Raw genomic sequence first — 12,396 nt, forward strand, 5'->3', positions numbered from 1 at the left:
CCAAAGCTACTCCAAGATACTACACACGTAATGTGTTCGCTGTACGCTCACTACAGATATAATCAACTCTTAAGTTACTGCATCTTTGAGATACGCAGATAGATACCTGATTACTTACTCCTCTGTACAAACTATCCATTTAGTTCCATATCTGAAATCCGAAGTGATTTTGGGAAATTGGATGGAACCGGTCTGATACATCAGCCAATCAATGAACCAAGTGTCCAGACATTTTCATGTAAGATACAACAGGTTCATGACAATTGCTCGACTGATACAAATTCTGAGAGCAGAAAGATCAAAACCTAAATGTCAGTGTTGTAAATGTCAACGTTTAGGAATAAGGGGGAAATCTGCAGTGTGCAACTGTGGTACAACAGGGATTGGGGAATTGGCCATTTCCCTGCTGTAGTGCAATCTTGGAGTTAGTATAGATAATTAACTGGGGGTACGGAGGTATAGGCAGTGCAGCCCCAGCAAAAAATGTTTTTGTTTTCCTCTGTGTTAAGATTTCACATCATAGATCTCAGTGTTATGACAATCAGCATTCAGGATGTTTGATTGAATCCAGACACAGCACCTTATACTCCTCCCCTTTTTGGCACACTTACCTTCCTGAGATGCAGCTGGACCACCCTACATGAACTACAGTCTTTATTCTGTGGATATACTGTGCAGACTTGAGACATTATGCTTTGCAGAGAGCTTTTTTTATTCTTTTATTTGTACATTTTTCAAATGCATGTCAGAGTTGGGGCTAATATGTTACAAGGGCACTACACATTCTTTCCAAAGGGTGATTTCACAGCTATTATCTGAAGTTAAGTTCACAACAGGAGTCAAACTTTTTCAATCAATAGGCACGGTCATAAGATAAACACAATGAAATAATGAACAGCAGCAAAGCCATTAGTGTATGTGCTAATTTGCAAGGACAGCCTCATAACTTTTACACTTTTTAAAATATTTTTGATTATATCTTAGGCTACTCTGATTGTATAAAGAGATAAATCTCTGACTCAGGATTGATTAACAGCTTGGGTGACTGATTGAGCACTAAGGAGGAGTGGAGATGTGCCCATTCCAGGGAAGGAGAGCTGTTACATGGGCATTCCCTATGACATTCTTGGCAGATGCTGAGGACTGAGCAATGGAGGACATAGTCTAAAGGGGAAATTAATAAGAGAATGTGGCTCAGCTTCCATGGGGGTGGGACCATATGTTGCAAATTCACATTGCATGCCAGTCACCCGTGATGTGACCATGCAGTCGGATAGGGTGCGGAAACCAGGATAGGCCTTAAAGAGAAAAAATGTCAGACATTGGAGTGTAGCCCCCTTAAGTTCCATGTTGTCTCCTGTCATCAAAATGGGTTAAAGTCCAGGGGTGCAACTGGAGAGACCCAATATTGGATGTGAAGCACTGGGGGTAGCACTCAATGGGTAACACAGGATTATAGCATGCTCAGAAAATAAATATTTTGATGAAAACATATAATTTAGTAACATTTTAATAATATCTCTTAAATATGGCAGATGTCATTTTACGGACATAGATCACATTTCCTTTATAAGACACAAAGTGATAATTTGTACCAGTAATGAAAAAAAATTCTGAGCAAGACAAGAACACATGATTATGGCTGAATTTATGATGATGTCAAGAAATTCACCACAACAGTGTAGTGAATCTAAGTTGAAGACATGAATCTTGATATCAGTGTTGAAAATACAATTGAGTTATAACTGTACAGACCCAATTAGAATTCTCTCAGTGCAAGGACCTGTACTCAAAGTACAGCCAGTTCTAGAAAAAAAAGTGGAGGCCTGAAAGCCATAAAGTACTTAATGCTGCCACTTAGTCAGTGGGCAGACATGACATGCCCCTCTGATGAATGAAATTTAAAAGATGTAAAACTCTTTTTTCTGCCACACTTGTTTTTTTATGTGAGACAGTGACATGCATAACATGTTTCAAAGTTGTGAAAAATGGTTTGGATGCTGTTGTGTGGTTGCCAGTGTTAAACTCCAGTGCAATGAATGGTGCTTAGTACCTTTCTTACCTTCAAAAGACACCTGACAAGTGTTGTCTTTTTCCCAAATTCAGGGAATAATCACAGCACTTCATGTACTTCATTTATGTTCCTTTTATGAAAATGGATTATAAAGAGATTGTACTAAATGCCTGCCACAAAAGTATGGAAATTCACCAAAATTATGAGCATACATTTCACATAACAAACAAAATGCTGTAGCCTGTTCTACTTCCATTTCCTTGAGCCAAAGCCTATAATGGATATATTTTCACAGATCATATTATAAAAGTGGGATGCGACTTTCCAGATATTTTCTGCTATACAATACACCATATACTATGTTTAAAATCATACTTCAAGCAATGTTTGGAAAACGACATTAACTTTATTCAAGAGGTAAGTTCATTGAAAGATTTGCTAAACACTTCCCATAATGCTTCTGGTGTGGCTCCATAAGTTTTCAACTGGAAATTATGACTAAGTCACTTAACCAGACAGTGCTTCCGACTTGTACCTGTACAAGGTACTGCTGACTACTGAACATATTTGGTTATTAAACAAATAAGCATAACCCAGTAAAGATGTCAGTTCAATATTTCTCTCATCTCAAAATATTTAAACATTCCTCCAAATTTCCTTGTAAATGTGAAAATGTCAGTTTCTCTGAGGCAGATCAGTATGTTTGTCATTCTAAGAAACTCTCTATTGCCTTACTATTAATGAATATTATTTTGCACTAAAAGATTTCAGAATGAAAGAATTCCTATCTGCACAAGACACACAGAATAACTGAAATAAGTGGCATACAGAAATGCAGGGAAACCAAATCACTTTTCTTTAAAAAAGTGATGCATTTATTGGAGTTAAATATGCAGCATAAAATGTTAGGGTAGTCCACAAAAAGCCATTCTTTTTCCATTTACAAATTACAATACAGGAACACAGTTTCCTTTTCTTTAGTTTACTATACAGAACAAACCAGAACATCAGGTACTCTTCTAGCAGCTTTGAAACCTGGTTAGAATGTAAGTGCAGAAAATCATTAAAAAAAAAACAGTATAAAACGAGTATTTTTGTCTAAAAGGTGTATAAAAATGTAGAAATAAAAGCAGTGCCTGCTCCACAGGGCAAACAACTAGTGAGAAAAGTAAGTCACTGACCAATGTTCCAGACATAGAAAAGTACAATCTTGTTTAACAATAAAATCCATACGTTTAAAATGCACCTATCAATGAATTTATACAAATTGTAAAAATCTGAAGAGCAGCAGTATAATACACATTGCATAGCTTTTACCAAATATGTCTCATAAAAAGAAATAACCCATGTTTATCACTAAGAATGCCAATACGATCAGAGCTGTGGTAAAATGGAGGCTCTCCTGAAAACAGTAGCAACTGTTCTGTCTGTTGCATTGAGTTAATACATACACAGACACCATACACAAGTTTCTTTCATGCAGATAAACCTTTTGATTTGGTCTGTCAGCTCATAAAAGCTGATAGTCTTCTGCTCATATTATCCCCTTTTATGAAGACAATTAAAGTAATGTATTGTTTTCTTTTAAGCCATCAGTTTGTTTACATTGAATATATTTCTTCATGACCAATAACTTTTTTTCCTTTGTCCATTGCAGTGCTGGGAATATGGAAAGAGGTTACTGCAGATCCCTGATAGCTTATTCTAGCTCACTGGTGTCTGGTGTAGACAATGGCGTGCAGTAGTTTGGCTGTTCTGAAGGTTCATAGCCGGGGAAGCACACGCATTTGAAGGAGCCGACCGTATTGATGCACTTTGCATTTTTGCAGAGGGACATCCTTTCATTCAGCTCATCGCATTCATTAATATCTAAGCAAAGACAGCATATTCAGTTACTTAATCTGTATGACAATTTTGTTTCCTTGAATGTACAAGTTAATAAAGCAACAGAAATGCACAAGCATACGTTTGTATTATCCATTTCTAGACTACGGTACTATGCATGTACACATTTTCCTCTGAATGGGTAATTATATTAAATGTGTATCATTGGTCTGATCTTGTTTGGAAGCTCTATCTACAATCATCTTATCATTACTATTTAATATGATATTTAATCGTTTTCATTAAAATTTCAGCATTTCTAATGTGACTGCTGCATGCTGAAAAGGGATTCTGCATTCCTACTACTTAACAAATATCTTTCAATGAAAAGCTGAAGCAAGAATCAGACGTTTAATATGGTTTAATTTTAAATGCCTTTGCTATACATGGTTATTGTGAATATTTATAGATACAACTGAACTTCATCCATCATTTGACTAAATTGTTAAGTAATATCTATGTTACTGAACTCCAACAAGAAAAAAATCACCTAGCTGAACATGGATGTCAAATCAGCTTTTGTCACATCTGTAGCTGGTCTTGTAATACTGATGTCTTCTACTAAATGTAAAAACTTTCTAATGCTCATAGACAATGAACTAATATTTGATAGTCAAAGTACGATCTGTGAAAGGTGTAGAAATCATATCAACACAGAGGAAGACGTCTCACTTAAAACACATTTTAAGAAGACCAATTACCAACTACACACAAACACACACATGTATATATATATATATATATATATATATATATATATATATATATATATATATGTGTGTGTGTGTGTGTGTGTGTGTGTGTGTGTGTGTGTGTGTGTGTGTGTGTGTGTGTGTGTGTGTGTGTGTGTGTGTGTGTGTGTGTTTGTGTTGGTCTACTTCGACCCATACAAATTACAGTTCTTCAAAACTGAAATAACCAATCCCAGTTCCATGAAAGTACATTTCAATGAAAACGCACTTTCACAAAACTCAGTACACCGAGTAGGTGTTATAGATTGCAGTACAGTGAGGATAAGGGAATATTCCCTTGTCCCCACTGAATTGCGATCTAGGAGTTATTATATATAAGTAGTGGGGGTGTGAGATGGAGGAGGGGGCTTGCCCCCCTGCATAAGTGCTTTTGTGTTATTTATTTATTTATTTTGTGTGTGTGTGTGTGTGTGTGTGTGTGTGTGTGTGTGTGTGTGTGTTTTTGTGTTCCAAGTTTTCCCAAAAGAATAATATCCTTATCCAAATAGGGCATTGAGGGCCAGGCATTTATAAGCTACCTCTTTTCATAAGGGTCATGGGTGCCAGGCCTGGTGTAAACTTTCAGTTCCACATCCATTGGTCTAGGTTGTACTTAAACTGGGTAATAGATTATCTCAGCTTTACATGGATGGGAAGCCTGTTCCATAGGAGCTTGGCAGTCTCTGGGCACATATCTGTCTCTCCAGCATGTTTTGTTTAAGTCACAGACAAAATTCAGGTCCTTAGACATTCTACTTCTGGTACTCTTTGACTTAGGAATATATAGGAGATTCATAAGTGAGGGGTTTGCAGATGCCTTGCTAGTCAGGCATAGATCACCCCTCAGCAATCTATAGGAGACTGAGTAGAGGGAAAGGTCTTTAAGGTGCTCTGCATAAGATAGGTTTGTTACATCTTGTGTTCTTTTTGTAGGGAACCTCTGAAGTCGCTCTAGTTGCCGCATATGCCTGGCCAGATACATGATTGGTCTGATAAGGGCAGACTACAGCGGAGTAATGACCTCTTTGGACCTGGATGCCACGCCCTTACTTATAAGTTGTTCAACATACAAGGACTTTCTCACCATTGTGGCCACATGGTGGTTAAAGGTGAGGCTACGGTCTATGTGTGTAGCCAGAACTCTGACCCCTGGGTCAACTAATAGGGATGTATTAGCCAGGATGGTTGAATTCCCAGTGGGTACAATTATGCATTTCTTAGCACTGAGTTTAAAACCATGGCTTTGGCATAATTTAATAATCACAGATAGACCTTCATGAAGAATGCTAGTGTCTGCAGGGGTGTCAATGATAACCCCCAGCTTGCAATCATTTGCAACCTTATTCAGCCACAAACCTTCAGCATTTGCTTCCACTTCAGAGAAACAGATGCCAAAAAGGAGTAGCTTCAGTACCAAGCCCTGAAGGACTGTACTAGTGACAGGCATACCTCCCAACTGTACCAAAGTACTTGGATAGCACCGATTTTTGGGGTCCAAATAATGGGGTGCTAAGATTCCTGAGTGGCACCCCTTCATTCTTGATTTATTTTAAAAAATTTTTCTTTTTGTGCTTTGGAGCTGACGTCATCACGTGCACAAAGACATCAGCTCAAGGGCTAAGCTGCAAGCGTGGAAACGTCTGCTGTAGTGCTTTTGAACTAGCTGCGAGTGTGACTTTCAACTTACTGAAGGAAACGTCTGCTTTTGAACTAGCTGTGAGGGCGAAATGAACTTTCAACTTACTAGCTGCGAGCGCTTAAGTCTTTGGAGCCGGACTATGCAAGCGCAGACATTTTCTTCTGTTGTGAAAGTTACTGAAGGAAGCTTTGGAGCCAAACTTGCACTCGACGACTGTTTTTCAGGTATTTTTCTTTGTGAAAGTGAAACTTTGTGTGTGTGTGTGTGTGTGTGTGTGTGTGTGTGTGTGTGTGTGTGTGTGTGTGTGTGCCAGTGTTGTCTTTTTCGTGACCTTGCTTTGGCTGTAGCACTGCCATGCATGGTAACTTTGCTGAAGTGCAAGCACATACATTTTTGTCATTTTGCAGGTATCTGTACTGTTATGCATTGTCAGCAATTCATAATTTCATAAACACCATCAACAAGGATTACAACCTACCAGCCATTAAGAAGATGACTGCAATAATTTCATTTTGACATTTTCTACTTTCTGTAAATATATTAAGATCAATGTTTACAGAAAGTTAATGATGTTTGACTGTAACAGAAAGATTATTTCATTTTCTTGAAAGGCATTGTTTAATAAATCTGACACATTTTTTTTGTTATTGATAATTATTTTATTATTAACGTCCCCATTTCTGGTGTTAGTTCCCTTGCACACTGCATTCCAGGAATGGATCAGATTTTGCCTTATAGACCAAGCCGAAATCACCTTAAAGTTGTGTGTAAGAAACTGGTATAGTGGCAATTCCTGAAGCCTTTTTGAATAGTTTAAGCTCTCCACTCCTGTGATTTTTCTGCAAAGGAAATGCACTTTTTTAAGTTATCTTTTTTTCAAAGATCTTTCAAGTGTTTTTGTTTGAAGGTTATAAAATGTAGTTATATTCAACAGTAGATCCAGTCAGTAATGTTGAAAGTGATGCAATGATTCCCCTGGAGTTCCTAAACATGTCATTTAGATAGTGTGTGAAAATGTCCCCAACTCAATACACCTGGTGGCTAGAGGTACTCAGGCTCAAACCCTGTACCTTGGGTACAGGTAAAAAGAGCCTAACGTCCCTAGTCACCACCACTTGTGAATTTATGCCTCGTATTTTTGTTCTATTCCTCATTAAATCTGCGTTTTTAGGATTTTTGTGGCAAAGGCAAATCAGGGAAGGATTGAATTAACTAAATAATGACAGGCATTTGAATTTCAGACTTCATATTCTTCAGAAAATAAATGGTAACACAACCTTTTATTCTAGCAATTTTCTAAGTTTATAAGATCAGTATTTGAAATCTGTCCCTATTTTGGAGCTGTATACCCCCATTATTGGCTTTGTCCAGTTTTATGTGCTGAGACGTTGAGAGCTATGGTGAAAAGCAAGAACTGAATTCTGTACACCCCCGTTATTGGCTTTGTCCAGTTTTTTTTGTGCCAAGAGGTTGAGATCTATGGTGAGAAGTGAGAACTGAATTCACTAAATGATGGCCATTTAAGTTTCAGTCTTCCTGTCTTTCTAGAAACTGCTGATTTGGCATAGTGGTATGTTGCTCTGACTGTAATGCACAGGGTTCTGGGTCCAAGGCTTGGCAGTGAAATGCATGGTGGTAACACAACAGTTTGTTCTAGCAACTTTCCAAAAATTATATAAGCAATGTCTAAAATGTGTCCCTTGTTTTTGGCCTTTTGTCCCCCCCCCCCAAAAATGAAATTGAAAATAAGTGCGAGAAGCTGTTCAAGATGCCTATGGCTTACACTGCTGTCATTCTATTTTTATTTATTTTATGATGGAAATGTTCTGAATTGGGCAGTTTTGTCATTATTGGTTCATGCATTTTGTTTCATTGCCTAATGGAAAAATGTTCAAACAATAAATTTAAAATGCACTCTAACTTAAGTCTAACAAATGTGTTGTATTATGCAAGGAATATAATTTAATAAAGTCAGGAAGGTGTATCAAAGAACGCATGTATGTTTCTTGTTTTGTGTGCAAGGGGCCTATGATCTGAAAACAGCCCAAAGGTAATCTTTATCCACCACTGGCCAGATGCATTTTCTTTGGATGTGGTGTGGGTTTCAATGCTGTTTCAATGAATGTGAGTTTCAAGGGCAGAAATGTTTTAATGCCAAGTATATTTTCATTGTGAGGCAGTGTTGCTTTGTTTAGCAAATATCTAATAGTGTTTGTGCAGTGTGTTATAAAATGTGAAAATAAAATCAAAATAATTATTGTAGAAGTAAAGCAGTATGCAGACATTAGTGTTTATGGTAAATGGGGCGAAATAGCCAAGTAATGGGACATTGGAATGGCTGCAGGAGGATTCTGGTGCCATATTTTGGTTGTCTGTTCTTCAGTTTGCATTTGAAAGTTGGTATCCCACAATTCCGTTGGAATGGGTGGGGTTACTTAATTATGTATGCACATTTTATGTTAATCAGCATACAGATTTGCACCTCTTTTTCATGGGCCTTGTCCAGATTTTTGATGTTTCCAGGTTGAGAGTTATGGTGACAGGCCTCTTGGTGGAGCTGGCTTCACCTGTTTTGACTTCCAGGGTCCTATCAATGAGCCAGTTCACTATCCAGTGGGTGATAAAAAGGGTTTACACCTAAATTATTGAGACTGCCTATAAAGCCTCAGTGGGATATTGTATCAAAAGCTTTGGCCAGGTCTATGTAAGCTGTGTGTACAGTCTTACCTTAATCCAATGCGTTGGTGATGCTCTCAAAAAACTCCACCTGATTAAACAGACATGATCTTCTTTTAACAAAGAAAATCTGTGATGGGTCCAGCATTTGCAGGTTACCAGTGTCCTCATTTATACTGTCCATGATGATTCTTTCCATGACCTTACATATGAGGCTGGTTAGACATATGGGCCTGTAGTTAACTAGATCAGTGTGGTTGGACCTCCTTTGTGCAGGGGAATGACTGTAGCCATCTTTCATTCCTTGAGCACAAAACCTGACAGAAGGCTCCCGTTATTCAACTGGACCAGAAAGGTCATGTTTCATGCTATTTATTAAACATCTCAGGATGTTATCAGGGCCCACAGATGCAGTGTTTTTAGCCTTGGAAAGTGTATTGATGACCTGTTCCCTAGTAATGGTTAGGGGGATTGTGATAAGCCAAAACTCTTTTTTTTAACATCTTTATTAAACATGACATTAAAAAATGGAATACATACACAGACAGTGATAGAAAATAAAATAAATCATACTAACAATTCTTTTGTTATTTTTATGTGGTATACATTTTAACAAATTTTGTTTACTCCAACATTGCTTAAATTACTCATTTCCTAGAAGTATTAACAATGAGAGCATATTTATTTCTGTAGTTCAGCGCAGTCTTGGTCTCAGTGTAAGGACAGCACTCCCTCCACATTTAGATTCAGAGCTTACCATAGTTAGAGACCTGATGGACACCAGGGAGGACTGTCCACATCTATCAGAGATAATATTACCTCTAGGAAAATGCCCCACAACCCCAAATATTAAACTTAATTCACTCCAATTTAGCTTTAATAAGAATACCTATCAAGGTATGGTCAGCTATAGGACCTTTCCATGTCCCCAGTAGACTATGATAAGTTCTTAAATGTATTTAATGAACTACCTTTAGAAGTACCTTTACATTAGGTAATGTAAGTGTCTTTCAACTGAATAAGATTCCTTGCACTAAAAAATGATAACTTCTTATAACAATTATTTAAGTAGCCCACTAGGGTCAAAACTTTCTGGATCTGGTGCTCACCGACACTGTCCCAAAGTGTACCAAGTATATAATATCTCCATCTTAGGTTAAGTCAGACCACAAATTAGTAAATTTCTCTTTTAAAACTAGTAATTTTACTACTGTAAATAATTCTGAAGAACTTTAATGCTTAAATTGTATGATGAGTTATCTAAGCTTACTTGCAATGTTAGCACTTAATCTGAGTTCTTTGCATCATGTTCCTAGCTCAAGCAATTACAGCATTACCAGTGCAGATTTTGGCTCACTATTTTGTGTCTTCATTGTCACTTAGTTTGATTAACTTTGGACAATGAGCATACATACTTTTCACATGTATGTATGTCAGAATTAATAGATGAACTGAGCAAGTAGCAGAAAACAAACAAAGAAAAAAAACAACAATAGAAATCCCAAAGATTAGTTGTAATCTGGGTAGCTAAAGCATAACATAGCATGTACTTCTATGGGGTCTGCACACTTCTGAGTTCAGGACTTTAGAGAAGAATGCAGAACTGTGACTAGCAGAGGAGTACAACCTAGTTGCAAGACCCTCAAATCAGGATTCCCAAAGATCTACCTAAAGAAAGATATATGTATAAACAATATCTTGGGGTGTGTGCAGAATAGCTATGACTGCACACTGAAGGTGTTTTGAGGCACAAGCCTGAAAGGATGCAGTCCTGAGTGTTTGGTAATATATGTTCAACAAACAGTCCAGTATATATTACACTTATGGAATAATTGTATGTTTTTTACAGTTTTGATGTAACATGATTTGTCAATCCACCCAGAATACAGCTTTCACATAGTTAAATTACTATACTATTTTTGGTTTGCGTTTTATTACATTTTTTTTTCATTTATAAAAATTAGCACTTGGAGAGTTTTTTCAAACCATTAAAAAGTGTACCACTTACGAGTGTTTTGCTTTATTAAAAAGAATAACATTTATGAGTGTGCAGCTTTAAAGCTGAAAGCAGTGTAATATAAAATGTTCTCTATGGTCGAGTACTATGAGCTATATTATACATTGCTGTGACACTCATTATCAAATGGAGATTTAGCAGTCACTGCCCTGTTTTTAAATGTATACCATGAAATTGTGTTTTATGTTAGATTTTCACAATGACAGACTAGAACTTCATTAGACAGAGTCTTGTAGCTGGCTTGCTCTAAACACTTTATATAAGTATTGCAAAAATGTAGTAAAGTTGCAAAATTTACAACAAATTAAACGTTGTGTTGGGATGAAATTTTCCAAACACTTGTTGTAGGCCCTTGCTATCATTTCTCAATTTTTTATGTAATTCTGTTTTAAGGATGATTACAAACATGTGACATGACATCATTAGACAGAACTGCACAATTACCTTTGCACAGTTCAAGACACAGAGAGACACAGACGGTAAGGAAAGTTTGGTTTGAAATGTTAAGACAAAGCAATGTTGTACAATCACTTTGTGAAACATTTTCAGGTAGACTAATGTAACAACAGTTTGATAGTTTGTGCAGTATTGACATTCATGTAGTACAGGAAAAATCTGTGGCCAGATTATGAAAGATGTGGTCTAGCAGAGTGGACAGCATCCAACATTCTGAAATGTTACACCAAAACTATAAATAAGCTCCATCTATTGTATGGTGTTATAATATGGGATGATGTAATCCTACCAGCCCTTAATGTCTGATGCACATTATTCAGGTCATGAAACTAAGAAACATTCCATATTAATGAAGCTACTGCATAGTCCCCAAGGTCACCCAAAGTCAACTATCTGCATGATGCTAAACTGTATGTTGGCCATAATGGTGCTTGCATGAGAGGGAGAACTCTTGCTATCAGTAACATTAGAGTCACACCAGAAGGTTGACAAGAAGGACTTCACAAATAATGGTTCAAGGAAGCTAGGTGAGAGTGCCTGTTAGTGTGTAGATCACATAAAAAGTGATTAAACGAAAGGAGAGAAGAGAGGTCAATGTGCTCCTAAATACAGTTAAGTACATTGGTAATGTCTTAATAATTATAGTAATCTCTAGCATATACATTAAAATGAAGACAAGTTTAAAAAATATAGCTTTGCTAAGAAGAATCTGTACTAGATCCTTACCAACACAAGCCAGCTTAGTCATATCCAAGTGGTAGCCATCAAAGCAGTCACATGTGTAGCCTTCTTGCACTCTCACACATCTCCCATTTTCACAGCCATTTAAGACGCCACATTCCTCTGCTTGCAAACCTTCAAAGCTGTTGTAGCGATCTGTGAAAAAACAAGAATAATGAATGTGGTAATAGGGAGTTTCATGTTTATTTTCAATATGATTCAGAGCAGCTGCATTTATAGGATATTGTATGTGTTTATA

At 37.1% G+C, this 12,396-nt stretch overlaps 1 protein-coding gene across 5 annotated transcripts in view; it reads right to left on the bottom strand.

The window, feature by feature from the left end:
- Nucleotides 1-2,847: 2,847 nt before the first annotated feature.
- LTBP1 (latent transforming growth factor beta binding protein 1) overlaps nucleotides 2,848-12,396 on the bottom strand; it is a 2,555,437-nt gene continuing 2,545,888 nt past the window's right edge. For all 5 annotated transcript variants that reach the window (XM_044058988.1, XM_044058973.1, XM_044058980.1 and 2 more), the window contains 2 exons: nucleotides 12,144-12,293; nucleotides 2,848-3,883 (listed from right to left, as the gene is read on the bottom strand). In XM_044058988.1, coding sequence (XP_043914923.1) covers nucleotides 3,714-3,883; nucleotides 12,144-12,293 — 320 coding nt within the window. In that variant the 3' untranslated portion in view covers nucleotides 2,848-3,713. The remainder of the gene's footprint in view (nucleotides 3,884-12,143; nucleotides 12,294-12,396) is intronic.

The sequence above is a fragment of the Protopterus annectens genome, chromosome 1.part2, assembly GCF_019279795.1.
Source record: "Protopterus annectens isolate FY-2018-M chromosome 1.part2, PAN1.0, whole genome shotgun sequence".
Lineage (NCBI taxonomy): Eukaryota > Metazoa > Chordata > Ceratodontiformes > Protopteridae > Protopterus > Protopterus annectens.